General features: G+C 44.0%; 1 protein-coding gene across 2 annotated transcripts in view; it reads left to right on the top strand.

The window, feature by feature from the left end:
* Window positions 1–11,045, top strand: part of LOC106746431 (neuroligin-2-like) — a 110,894-nt gene extending 99,849 nt beyond the window's left edge. For both annotated transcript variants that reach the window (XM_014623036.1, XM_014623035.1), the window contains 4 exons: window positions 1,263–1,707; window positions 6,522–6,795; window positions 7,290–7,436; window positions 8,407–11,045. In XM_014623036.1, coding sequence (XP_014478522.1) covers window positions 1,263–1,707; window positions 6,522–6,795; window positions 7,290–7,436; window positions 8,407–9,041 — 1,501 coding nt within the window. In that variant the 3' untranslated portion in view covers window positions 9,042–11,045. The remainder of the gene's footprint in view (window positions 1–1,262; window positions 1,708–6,521; window positions 6,796–7,289; window positions 7,437–8,406) is intronic.
* Window positions 11,046–11,325: the final 280 nt, after the last annotated feature.

Below are 11,325 nucleotides of genomic sequence, written 5' to 3'. Positions count from 1 at the left end.
GCTTTGGAAAGAAGACAATGCTCTGTGTTTGGTGGGATCAGAAGGGTGTAATCTATTATGAGCTGCTAAAACCTGGTGAAACCGTTAACACTGATCGCTACCAACAGCAAATGATCGATTTAAATCGAGCATTGCGTGAAAAACGACCGGAATATGGAAAAAGGCAACACAAAGTCATTTTGCTCCATGATAATGCCCCATCACACACAGCAAAACGGGTCAGGGAAACGATCGAGGCGTTCAGTTGGGAAATACTAACGCATGCGGCTTATTCTCTAGACTTGGCTCCGTCCGATTATCATCTATTCGCATCAATGGGACACGCTCTCGCTGAACAACGCTTCAATTCGTATGAAAATGTACGAAAATGGCTCGGTAGCTGGTTCACTTCAAAAGAAGAAATGTTTTTTTGGCGTGGCATTCATGAACTGCTTGAAAGGTGGGAAAAATGTATAAATAGCAATGGACATTATTTTGAATAAAATATTTTTTATCATTTTCACACAACAGACGTGTAATTTTTACAAAAAAATTCCGGTTTCATACTTCTACACCTGGTATACATTACAGTTATAACGTGTACGCGAGAACCCATTGACGCAATTCCATTCCCTAGGTTTATAATGACATCGAAAATTTCCATTTAGGCGCGTCATTTCTGAATATTTATGCATTATGATTGCTGAATTTGAAGCACCGTTGTCGATTAACTGAACAATCAGCAGTCACGATTCACGAACATTCGGACATAATGTGCCCGATTGGACATTTTCAACGTCACTATGTATCTGGGGAGTGTGTGTAGCATTGGTGAGAGCATTAGTGCGCTAGAAAAAAATGCTACCGTTCAAGTAATGTTTATTTGATCCAAGTAAAATGGTCCCCAAGTAAAATCCTGCGTCCAATAGGAGAATTTGGTATTCAGTAATTCTTAAGAGAGACATTTTCCTTTTGGACACGAGATACGTCGTGAAATTCATCGGAAAATAAATGTTGCGAACTTTTCGCGACTGATCGCAACAACAACCTACCGAATGAAATAAAGCTTTAGAAGAATTGCTGGCGCAACCCGTTTCGGAAAAGTATCGAGAAAAATGTGCTAACAACCTACTTGTGGAATGAACTATACGACGATGTGTAGTACGTTAAAAAACTTACAGAATTAGTCTGTCGAACGCTCTCGCATTATTCGCTAATTGTACGCTAATTAGTCTTCGCGTGGGCCGTAATTACATCGACTTATCGGCGGGGCGCATTTTCAGATTCGTGCCGCGCGTAGGACCGGGTTTGCCGGTGGACCAAAATAATCCCGACCCGGGCATGGACATGGAGCGGGCGAGCGACGCATTCATCAAGGTGCCGCTGATCCTGGGCGTCTCCACGACCGAGTCGAACCTCGATTTCAACGCCAACGACATTCAGTTCGGTTTCGAGGAGGATCACCGGAACCGTATTCTGCGCACCTTCATCCGCAACGCCTACGTCTACCATCTGAACGAGATCTTCTCGGCGGTGAGGAACGAGTACACGGACTGGGATAAGCCGGTGCTTCATCCCATCATAATAAGGGACTCGACGATGGAGGCGTTGAGCGATGGCCACACGGTAGCGCCGCTCATGAGAATCGCCTTCTATCACGCGAGAAGGGGCGCCAAGACGTACTTCTATCACTTCAATCATCAGTCCAAGGACAGCGGTTATCTGCAGGTGGGTGGTACGCCCGACCCGTCGACCCGTAGTAATCTCGATTTCCCTCGTGGTACAAATTGTTCCATCCGCGTCGTACGTCTTGAAAACTCGACGTGACGAGGATTCCCCTCTCTCTCGCGACGAGTCGTGAAAATTCAATGTCGGGGGATCGCGATTTTACTCATAAATAGCGAGCCTCCAAAGCGCGTGAATTTTTAATGACCCAGGGGTGCAAGCGGAGAGGGTGTGAAAAGTTTTTCACGAGAGAAAATTTCGTATACACCGAGAAAAAATTTTCGTAGCTATAATCGCATAAGTGAAAGAATTACAGTCAGGAGGACCATTTTGCTATTAAGTGTCACTATAGTGTCGGTGATAATAATATCTTGCATGCATATTGCTATTATAGGAGATGGTAGTATTATGGCCCTTGTAGATATTATGGGCCCCATTAATATCGTCTCTAGGTAACAAAATATTTATGGAATCATTTGTTTAGTAGCTCATCGTTACGCAGTGTTACGCCAATACATGGCCGGCATTTGTTATCTTTATTCTCGAACATTTCGAAACATTTTCAAAATATGTAAAATGGGAGACCATAATACCACGTACTCTACCATTTTTTCCGGTTGAAACCAGAAGAAGATATAGTTGAGGCCGAAAGTTATTATAATTTTCGTGGAATTTCCCTCGGTGTGCACATGAAAAATAAAACTAGTCAATTTAGCGTCTTCATCGACGCACGGAAGCATCTCGTCGATGCTTTCCCGGGCTATTCCGTATTCCAAAACGGCGTATCTCTGCTCCTCACTTCCGCCGTCCTAACGACGTAAGGCGGAGAGGGTGAGCGGTAGGTGTAGGACGCTCCTTAAGTCCGGGTTAACTCCATTAACTTGACGTCCCGAAGAGAGACTAACGTTCGCCCTCGACACCTAGTTCGCCGGCACCCTCAGTTAAGGTAGCAACCGTTCAACCCCTTCTTGACATACACACACTCTCTCTCTCTCTCTCGATATCCCATCTATCTCACTCTAGCTCCGGTCGATCTATACCCGTTGGTAACCGCTGGCCATGACTTCACGATAAAGACACTGATTTAATAAAACGCCCGGAACAGCCCGTGGCTCGCGTTTTGTCCCGACGATGATGAAGATTTGTCAAGCTTGACGTAACAATATCGAAAGGACAAGAAAGAAATTGTTATATCGGGCAATTTGTAAGGTAGCTGCCGGCGTTACCTGCCGCTAAGCCCGCCACTCGGAAACAGATTGACATTTTCAATTTCTCCGCTCCGGAAAAGGTTCGCCCGAAAAAAAGGGGGGCTCGACAAAATTTCACGTCGCCAGTAATATCGAAAGAGTAAAATAAAAGTTGAATCTCTCCAAGGGGGAGAGGAGGGTAATTCACGCTGGACGAGTAGAGTCGAGCGGATTGGAGCGGACCCGAGCGGGCGTAAACGCGAGGAAAATATCTGACCGACGTTCAGAAATAGACGTGGCAAGTTAGCGTTAGTAATGCCCATCACGTCGACTCCGAAAGTCGCTTAATCCCAACTCGGCGAACGCGCGCGATTCACGGCGATTCAGGACGCTCCAAGCCGCGGGTCCACCGCGTGTGCGCAAAACGAAATTTAATTAAGCGCCCGGAGTGAAAGATTTCACCTTTAATAAGTTCATATTCGCTCTTTCTCTCTTTCTCTCTCGCTCGTTCGCTTGCTCTCGCGCGAGTAACTCTACTGTCGTCCCGGTTATTATTGCAATCAAAACGTCGTCGTTACTCGCGCGAGTTTACCAGAGCCGCTCCGGGAAGATGTAGGGGGTGGGTGCGAAGTGAACGAAGGAGGATGGGAAAAATACAGCAAGAGGAGGAGGAGGAGAAGGAATTAGACGAAACAAAGGGAGAGAAAGTCGCGCTAAGAGGAGATAAGAAAGCGATATCAAGAATGCTCAATGCAAATGCGATGAATTTATTTGAATTGTTAAACGCGTCATTTCAGATCTCTTCGTGCATTCTTTCCTTCCTTCCACCTCGCGTCGCACGCGTGCCGTTAATGGGGGAGTCAGGGGCGGAGGAGGGGGTAACACAAAGTGCCATTTCGCGTGTGCAATGACGCGGAATTTCGCCGACGTTTACGGATGCACCGACTGGAGAGCTTCGAAATAAGGAACCGGTTCGTTTTAATGAGACATTCGCAAGTCGAACTTAGAATCTTATATATAAAGTAGAGAAGCGACACTTCACGTTCGATATACAGGGGTGTATTCCACCGACAAACTTACAGGATAGATTCTGCGTAGAAAAGTAAGTAAAATGTTTTAGACACGTGCTGTTATAAAAATTATTCAAAATGTCTACCTCCCTTATCAACGAGCACGATTTACATCTGTGGAGTAAAAAGCGCGCGTACACATTCAAATGTTGCTTCATTATTTCTAACGCTATTACATACCTATTGGATTCTTAAATAATTAAAAGCAGTTCATCCAGCTCATTTACAAAAATATCAAAATTAATTATCTTTGAAAACAGGTAAAAATATTTTATATTAGTGCTCTTAACCCGTTTTTCACGATAGATTTTTTTTCTTTCATCGTTGTCATCTTCTGAAGGCTACATCTCAAATATCAAGCTTTTGCGAACATATATTTAGTTAGACTTTTTTCTTACTTATCTCTCACCATAGAATCTATCCTGTAAATTTATCGATAGAATTTAGATGCACATTATATATCGAAAGTCGGCTATCTTTTATCTGCGGCAATATTTAGAGTAAGCAAGTAAGGAAGTGAGAGAAGGAAAATGGGTAAAATAGAAAAGTCAGATCGCAAAAGGTTGAATAATCTCAATAATTAGTCCAAGTAAGAATATTTTCCCCACAATTTGTACTTAAGAGGGCGGTTCAATAAGTACCCGTGTTAGAAATGAAGACACCATTTTTTCAAAAAAATTTTTTTTATTTTTCAACATAGTCCCCTTTTAGAAAGATACACTTCTCCCAACGTTCCTGCCATTTTTTTAACCCCTCCAAAAGATAGAATTTGTCGAACTCTCCAAAATACGCCTCTGTCTCGGCGATGACTTCCTCGTTTGAGCTAAATTTTTTTCCCGCGAGCCATTTCTTCATGTTAGGGAACAAGAAAAAGTCGCAGGGAGCTAGATCGGGTGAATACAGGGGGTGCGGCAGCAATTCATAACGCAATTCATGCAGTTTGGCGGCGACAACTCCGGATGAATGTGCTTTCCACCGTGAGCAATCGCGGCACCCATCGGGCCGACAATTTTTTCATTGACAACTTATTATGTAAAATATTAATTACCGTTCCGGTCGACACACCTACGGCCTTTGCTACTTCGCGCACTTTCGTTCATCGATCAGCGAGAATCATGTCGTGGACTTTTTGAATGATTTCCTCGGTAACCACGTCTGCCGGGCGTCCTGGTCGCTCCTCATCAAAAACGGATGTTCGCCCACGTTTAAATTCGTTGAACCAATATCTAACTGTGGTCATAGATGGCGAAGTGTCCCCATAAACAGCATCCAACTTTGCTTTTATCTCCTCGCATTTTTTCCCATCCAAAATCAAAAAGCGAATTACCGAACGATACTGCTCTTTTTCCATCTTAGCGAAAATCACGAAACACGTCTTACTCGAATGGCTGCCAAATCCAAACTAACCTATCAATCAGTCTGCAATTTGTTTTGCCGTCGTTTGATAGATGACAGCACACGATGATAACACCAACTTCCCTCAGGAACGCCCTCTGTCGTCTAACACGGGTACTTATTGAACCGCCCTCGTACACCGAGAAAGAAAGTGGTAGAATTAACGAGATTTTGTTTAAACGAACGAAATGTTTTCAAGCACAACGTTTAGTTCAAATTATACATACAGTTGCCGTAATGAATTGTCAATTGATTCGATGATTGCGATTTGGTCGGCAAGTACATCAACGCAGCGTATTACTGCGTTAATTCGTTCAGTGGAACAATATTTGTCTTAATGAGAGTGACCGCAGATTTGTCGATCCAACTACTTTTTTTTTTCAGCGTATGTAACTCGGTACATCAAAATATGTTGTAACTAACTTGTAAAAAAGGAGTTTTTTATTATCATGATATACTAAAATTCTAATAGGAATAGTATAACTTACCGATGTGATCGGTCGCAAAAAGAGGTTGCAACATTTTTTTCTACCGAGTTTCGCAAGGCATCTTGTGTCCGATAGGAAAATATATTTTCCAAGGATTACTAGAAAATCAATTCTCCCATTGGACACAGGATTCGAAACTAATAAGAAGAAAATGTTGTTTCTTGTGACTGCCATGTATCATACGCTCTTAGTCGCAGTCGCTAAGAAGAAATGGCGCCTCCGTCACGTGGCTCGGACAACCGAACAAACCGATCCTATTCAACATCGCTTCTCTGTTTACATCTAGAACTCCAATCGATCCGACGCGATACGACAATACGATAAGAAAATAAATAATTTAAGGCTCCATCGAATATCCAAAAATAATTAAGTAAAACGCCAATAAGAGCCGGTGCATGGATTTTACTGTGCAATAAAAGTTAATTAATTTGATTAATAATTTGCCAATAAGAGCACGGGTTCTCATTGTCCCCTTTTACTTAGTTAATAATTACTATTACAAATTGCAAATGACGGGAATTGCGAGTCCGCTCGCAAATATCGACGACGACCATTTTTCCCTTGCACTACCTTGATACCCCGTCGAGTTGAATTTCTTCCCCCTCTGTCATCGTGATCGTCGTCAATTAAGAAACGCGACATTAGAACGACTTCTCGAGCGGAAAATCTCATTGCAGCGACTGGGGAGCGTGCGTGGCGAGGACATACCGTACATTTTCGGGCTGCCGTTGGTGGCAGGCGGGGCTTTCTTCCCGCGGAATTATTCCCGACAAGATCAGGGCGTTGCGGAGGCCGTCCTCACCTTCTTCACCAATTTCGCCAAGACCGGCAACCCGAACGAGCCGCACAAGATCGAATCGGTCGACTACGGCACACCGAAGGAGAAGACGCGATTCCGCGGTCTCACGTGGGAACAATACGAGACAGGCTCTCAGCAGTATCTCACGATAGGTATGTCGTTAAGGATGACGGGTTATTATTTTTCGGCAAATTAAATTTCGCCGGATTTCTATTTCCCCGTCTTTCTCTCCTCCTCCTCCTCCCCTTCCCGTCTCTCTTTCTGTTTTTGTCGAATAATGCGACCTTTTTAAATTCCCTCGGAACTTATCTCGCAAGTTTGATTGTGTTTATTCTGGACTTCGCCCGATCTTCCGCGCTTTGATGCGCCGTTCGGAAAGTTTCTTTCCTAAAACTTTAATTGCACGCAACGCGAGATCCCATCTTTTCCTCGCGCTTGCGGACGAAGCGTGTCGAAATTATTCGTCACGACGAAGAGCCGTGAATGCTCGAAGGAATATATCGATACGCTCGATAAGCGCCGATTTATTTGGCGATTAGTCACCGTCGTTCATAACGTCGCGATATATATTTGCGCCTGCTCGAGCACGCCTGTGCGATTAATTATTAGCACGACTCGCGTCTTAATCGTCGTACGTTCGTTTCAGCGTTGAAGCCCAAAATGAAGAGCCACTATCGCGGCCACAAAATGGCGGTGTGGCTTAATCTGATACCGCAGCTGCATCGTCCCGGCGACGACGACGTTTCCATGCGGCATCACCACTTCAGGGAACGCGGTGACCACTATTACGCAGGTAATTCGCCCTTCGAGCGAGAAGGAACGAACGAGTTTCGATCACTTCCCCCCGCTCAATTAACCCTTTGAATCCTGCTATCCTGCTGTAAGCCAAATGTGAACGATTCATTAGCCTTTGAAACACCGGAACATAAAGCCCCCGCGTCACAAAATACGCGTTACTTCTTGATCTTAGTGTTTTGAATGATACGAAATAATCTGCAAAGGTATAAAATTTCAATAGGTAACATTTGTCACTTGGAAATTCGAGCTATATTGAGAGAAAAAATATCTAAGAAATGAAAAATATTCATCTCCAGTGAGTATTAATAATATATTTAGAGAAGAGAAATGCCCTTCCTCTATTTGCATTTTGCGTAACACTCTGTCGACAATCAATATTTTGAATTGAGAACTGGTCGATGACGTTCATCAAAATATTGTTCGATCGATTCTAAACCTAAGATTACGAAGTATTTATTACTTAGGAAGTCATTTATAAAAATGTAATGACATCGTATAGTGGATTGAGAAAGAAACATGATGGTAACAATATAGCTCCCACAACAGAATTGATTTCGCTTAAAATAACAGAAAGTGTTTTGTTACAAAATCATACATGTATTCAACATAAATTCTTCGAAGGAATAACAATGAGCATAAGCGTGAATTTTTCAAGCAGATATTGATTTACTTGTATCAGAAGATGCAATTCGGAAGAAAAGCAGCGCAATGTAGACGGAAGCGTGAACTGTAGATTAAAATCGACTTATCGAATAATTGCTTTATTCACAAGACTAATTCTTTTTTCCATCCGCACACTGTGAAAACGACAGAAATATCGCGTGATACGCGTAAGTCGGACTAAAAGTCATTAGCGCGTACGGCAATTCATCTCCGCCGACTCTCCTTGATCAATGTGTCAATGAATTAATTAATTAATCTCCCGATTAATCTCTCTCTCTCTCTCACTGGCCGCATTCGTCCAGGCCCGGTGCGAGACGAATGGTACACGCCGCTGCCGCTGACAGGCACGACCCGGACGAGCGCATCCTCGACCACCGCTTGCAGCACGTCGACGGGCGACGAGAGCCTCGCCGAGGACATCACGCCGATCCTGGACGACTCCGAGGACGACGCCGAGCTGCTGCAGCGGCTGGCCTCGCGCCACTACTACAGCACCACAACTGCCCTGGCGATCACCGTCGGCGTCGGTTGCGTCCTCCTTGTGCTGAACATGCTGATCTTCGCCGGGATCTATTACCAACGGGACCGGGACAAGAAACGCGCCGCCATGGACTGCAGGCCGAACGGCCAGGAATCATTACCGCTGACCACCAGGTCGTCCATCAAGTCAGCGGAGAACCCGAAACCGGCGCAGGAACCCCCGCCGTCGTACACGACCTTGGCGAGGAGCCCGTCGCTCCAGGAGCAGCAGCAGCAGTTCGCGCAGGAGGTTCAGGACAACGGCGAGCAGTCGCGGAAAGAGATGCGCCACGGGACCACCATCCACAAGGACCCGGTGCCGCCGAAGCCGCCCGCTCGCACCACCAGCTCACTCAGCACCTCCAACACCACCAACACCATCAAGAAGCGCGTGCAGATACAAGAGATATCCGTATAGCATTAGGGGTTGCCCCCGGAGGGCAACAACTCGCGGACGAAGCGGGTGACCTTCGTGGACGCGCGGGCCACCGCCGAGTCCAGGTTCTGATCGCGACGGTCAGCTGGAATTTTCGGTCCGGCGCGGGACTTCCTCCGCGAGGTGCGTCGTGTATCGCACGAACTGACGAGTCGACCTGATGACGACGGAACGCTGACGCAGCAGCCGCTCGCTAGCGAGAACGATAGTCTACGGTAGGTGCAGCAAGTCTTTCGCTCTCAGCGAAACGGAATGTAACGTAACAAAAGCGCTGTGATAACGCTTAACCTAAGTTGGCAGCACCCTAAGGCTCGCGTTGCATCCCCTTTGTCTGACGAGGTCAGAAGCGAGGAAGGGGTGCAAAATTCCTGCGAAATACGTTGAAATGAAAATATCTGTCCGTAAAACGACTGCGGTCGATCGCATGCAGATTTGTAAGACAATTAAGAAAAACTTCCCTTTTAATTTCATTTATTCATTCATTCCCGCTTAACGTGAAGAAGAAGACCTTTTGGTATCAGGACGGAGGAGAAGTTACACGAAAGAATACAAAATATAAAAACTAAGACGTCCTAAAACGTTTCAAGAACGTCTTTGAGACGTCTTTTAGACATAATAGACTCTTACTTCAATGTTTTCCGCAAGAATTTTCGGGCGTGCGTTTCCTCGCTTCTGACGTCATTAATCAAGATAGCTGCGGCGAGCAGACGGGAGCCTTAGGAACTGCGACGTCTGGTAACACCGGTGACGTTTTTGAAATTACGTTACAATTCAGAGCAAAAGGCTTTGCTGCAACTATTGTAGATACGGACTTGACGCGCAGCACAGCGCCGGCCATGTGGCTGACCGTAACGCGTCCACGCCACTGGTCTGAACTGCCGAGCCGGCTTACCGTGTCCGACCGTTACTACTTAAGAGACATTGTGGATGGTTCTTTCTACCGATAAAAACGTAAGATTGCACGTGACTGTTGCCGCTGATCCAAGACGTGGATTGTACGTAGTCGTTACTTATAAGATCGTCGGTTTTCGGGGAGGGGGGACTCATACGTTAATAAAACACGCTACACCGGACGTGTTCGAGATGCCTCCCTATTCTTCATTCGGGGATCATTATTGCGGGGACATATCGAAGGTATCGATGCTGCGGCGTCTCTCAGCCGTTTCATCCGCCGCTGCTACAGTTCTCTTGTGAGGACGGCGGAAAATTGGTGGCCTTAAGTATTGTTACGGCACGTGAAGAAGAAAAGAGGGAAGAGAAGAGGCATCTCGATTCGTCTTCGACGGCGCGAAGAAAGGCGCACAGTGGGACGAGTTTGCTATTTCTTTTTGCTTTTTCTTCAATATTCAATATCTCCGTAAATAGATTTTGACAATGGGTATAATGAACATTGATGTGTGCTAAAATAATATCTTTTTTGGTTTACTTTCGATAGAATGAATCTTATATCTTGATAACATGTAACGTTTAATAACGCAAAATTTTCAGTTTCCTCTTTTCTTCAGAGAATTTCATTATTTAAAATCAAATACCTCTGGTAAAAAGAATATGTAACATATATAATATTAGCGTATTATGAAATCTTACTTTTAACCCAGTGAGACAGCAAAAAATTATTAATGGAAAACTTTTGCAACGATATTTAATAACTTGTAACATTTTTTTAATACACAACCTTGTATCAACGTCATTACGATAACTTCAGCACTTCGATATTTCTAAAACACTTTTACAATATTCGATCTATCATGTTATTTGGTAATGTTTTTGAAATATTTTTAGAATATCAATTAAAAGCGTTCAAGAGATACGCAAAATCAACATTTCAAGATGTTGATTTAACGTTCTTTGTTTACTGGGAATCTAACAAGAGATTTAAAGCATTTGGTTACCTTGGGAACATTGGCATTTTATGGTAAAATTATCGTCTAATAATCTATAATATGTACTCTTCCGAGATTATTCCATTTCAAGTGGTTTTAGTAAGTTCCGAAAACTGTATTTTAATGTGTAANTATATATATATATATATATATATATATATATATATATATATTAATGTATAATTTGAAATATTAAACATCCGGATATATTCAATCGCGGATTGAAAACATGTAATATGCGCGAAAAGAACATACACGTTCACGTTTACGTACCAATACGAGATGAACGCGCTTATTATCATTTCAAAGCGCGATATGAGAATTCCGGTCATTCATAATTTAAGAAGTACGTTCGGTTATTTTTCGCATCGGTCTCACAAATT

The sequence above is a fragment of the Dinoponera quadriceps genome, unplaced genomic scaffold (assembly GCF_001313825.1).
Source record: "Dinoponera quadriceps isolate SergipeBrazil2010 unplaced genomic scaffold, ASM131382v1 scaffold1915, whole genome shotgun sequence".
Taxonomy (NCBI): Eukaryota; Metazoa; Arthropoda; class Insecta; order Hymenoptera; family Formicidae; genus Dinoponera; species Dinoponera quadriceps.
This window is presented reverse-complemented; position numbering and strand designations above follow the sequence as displayed.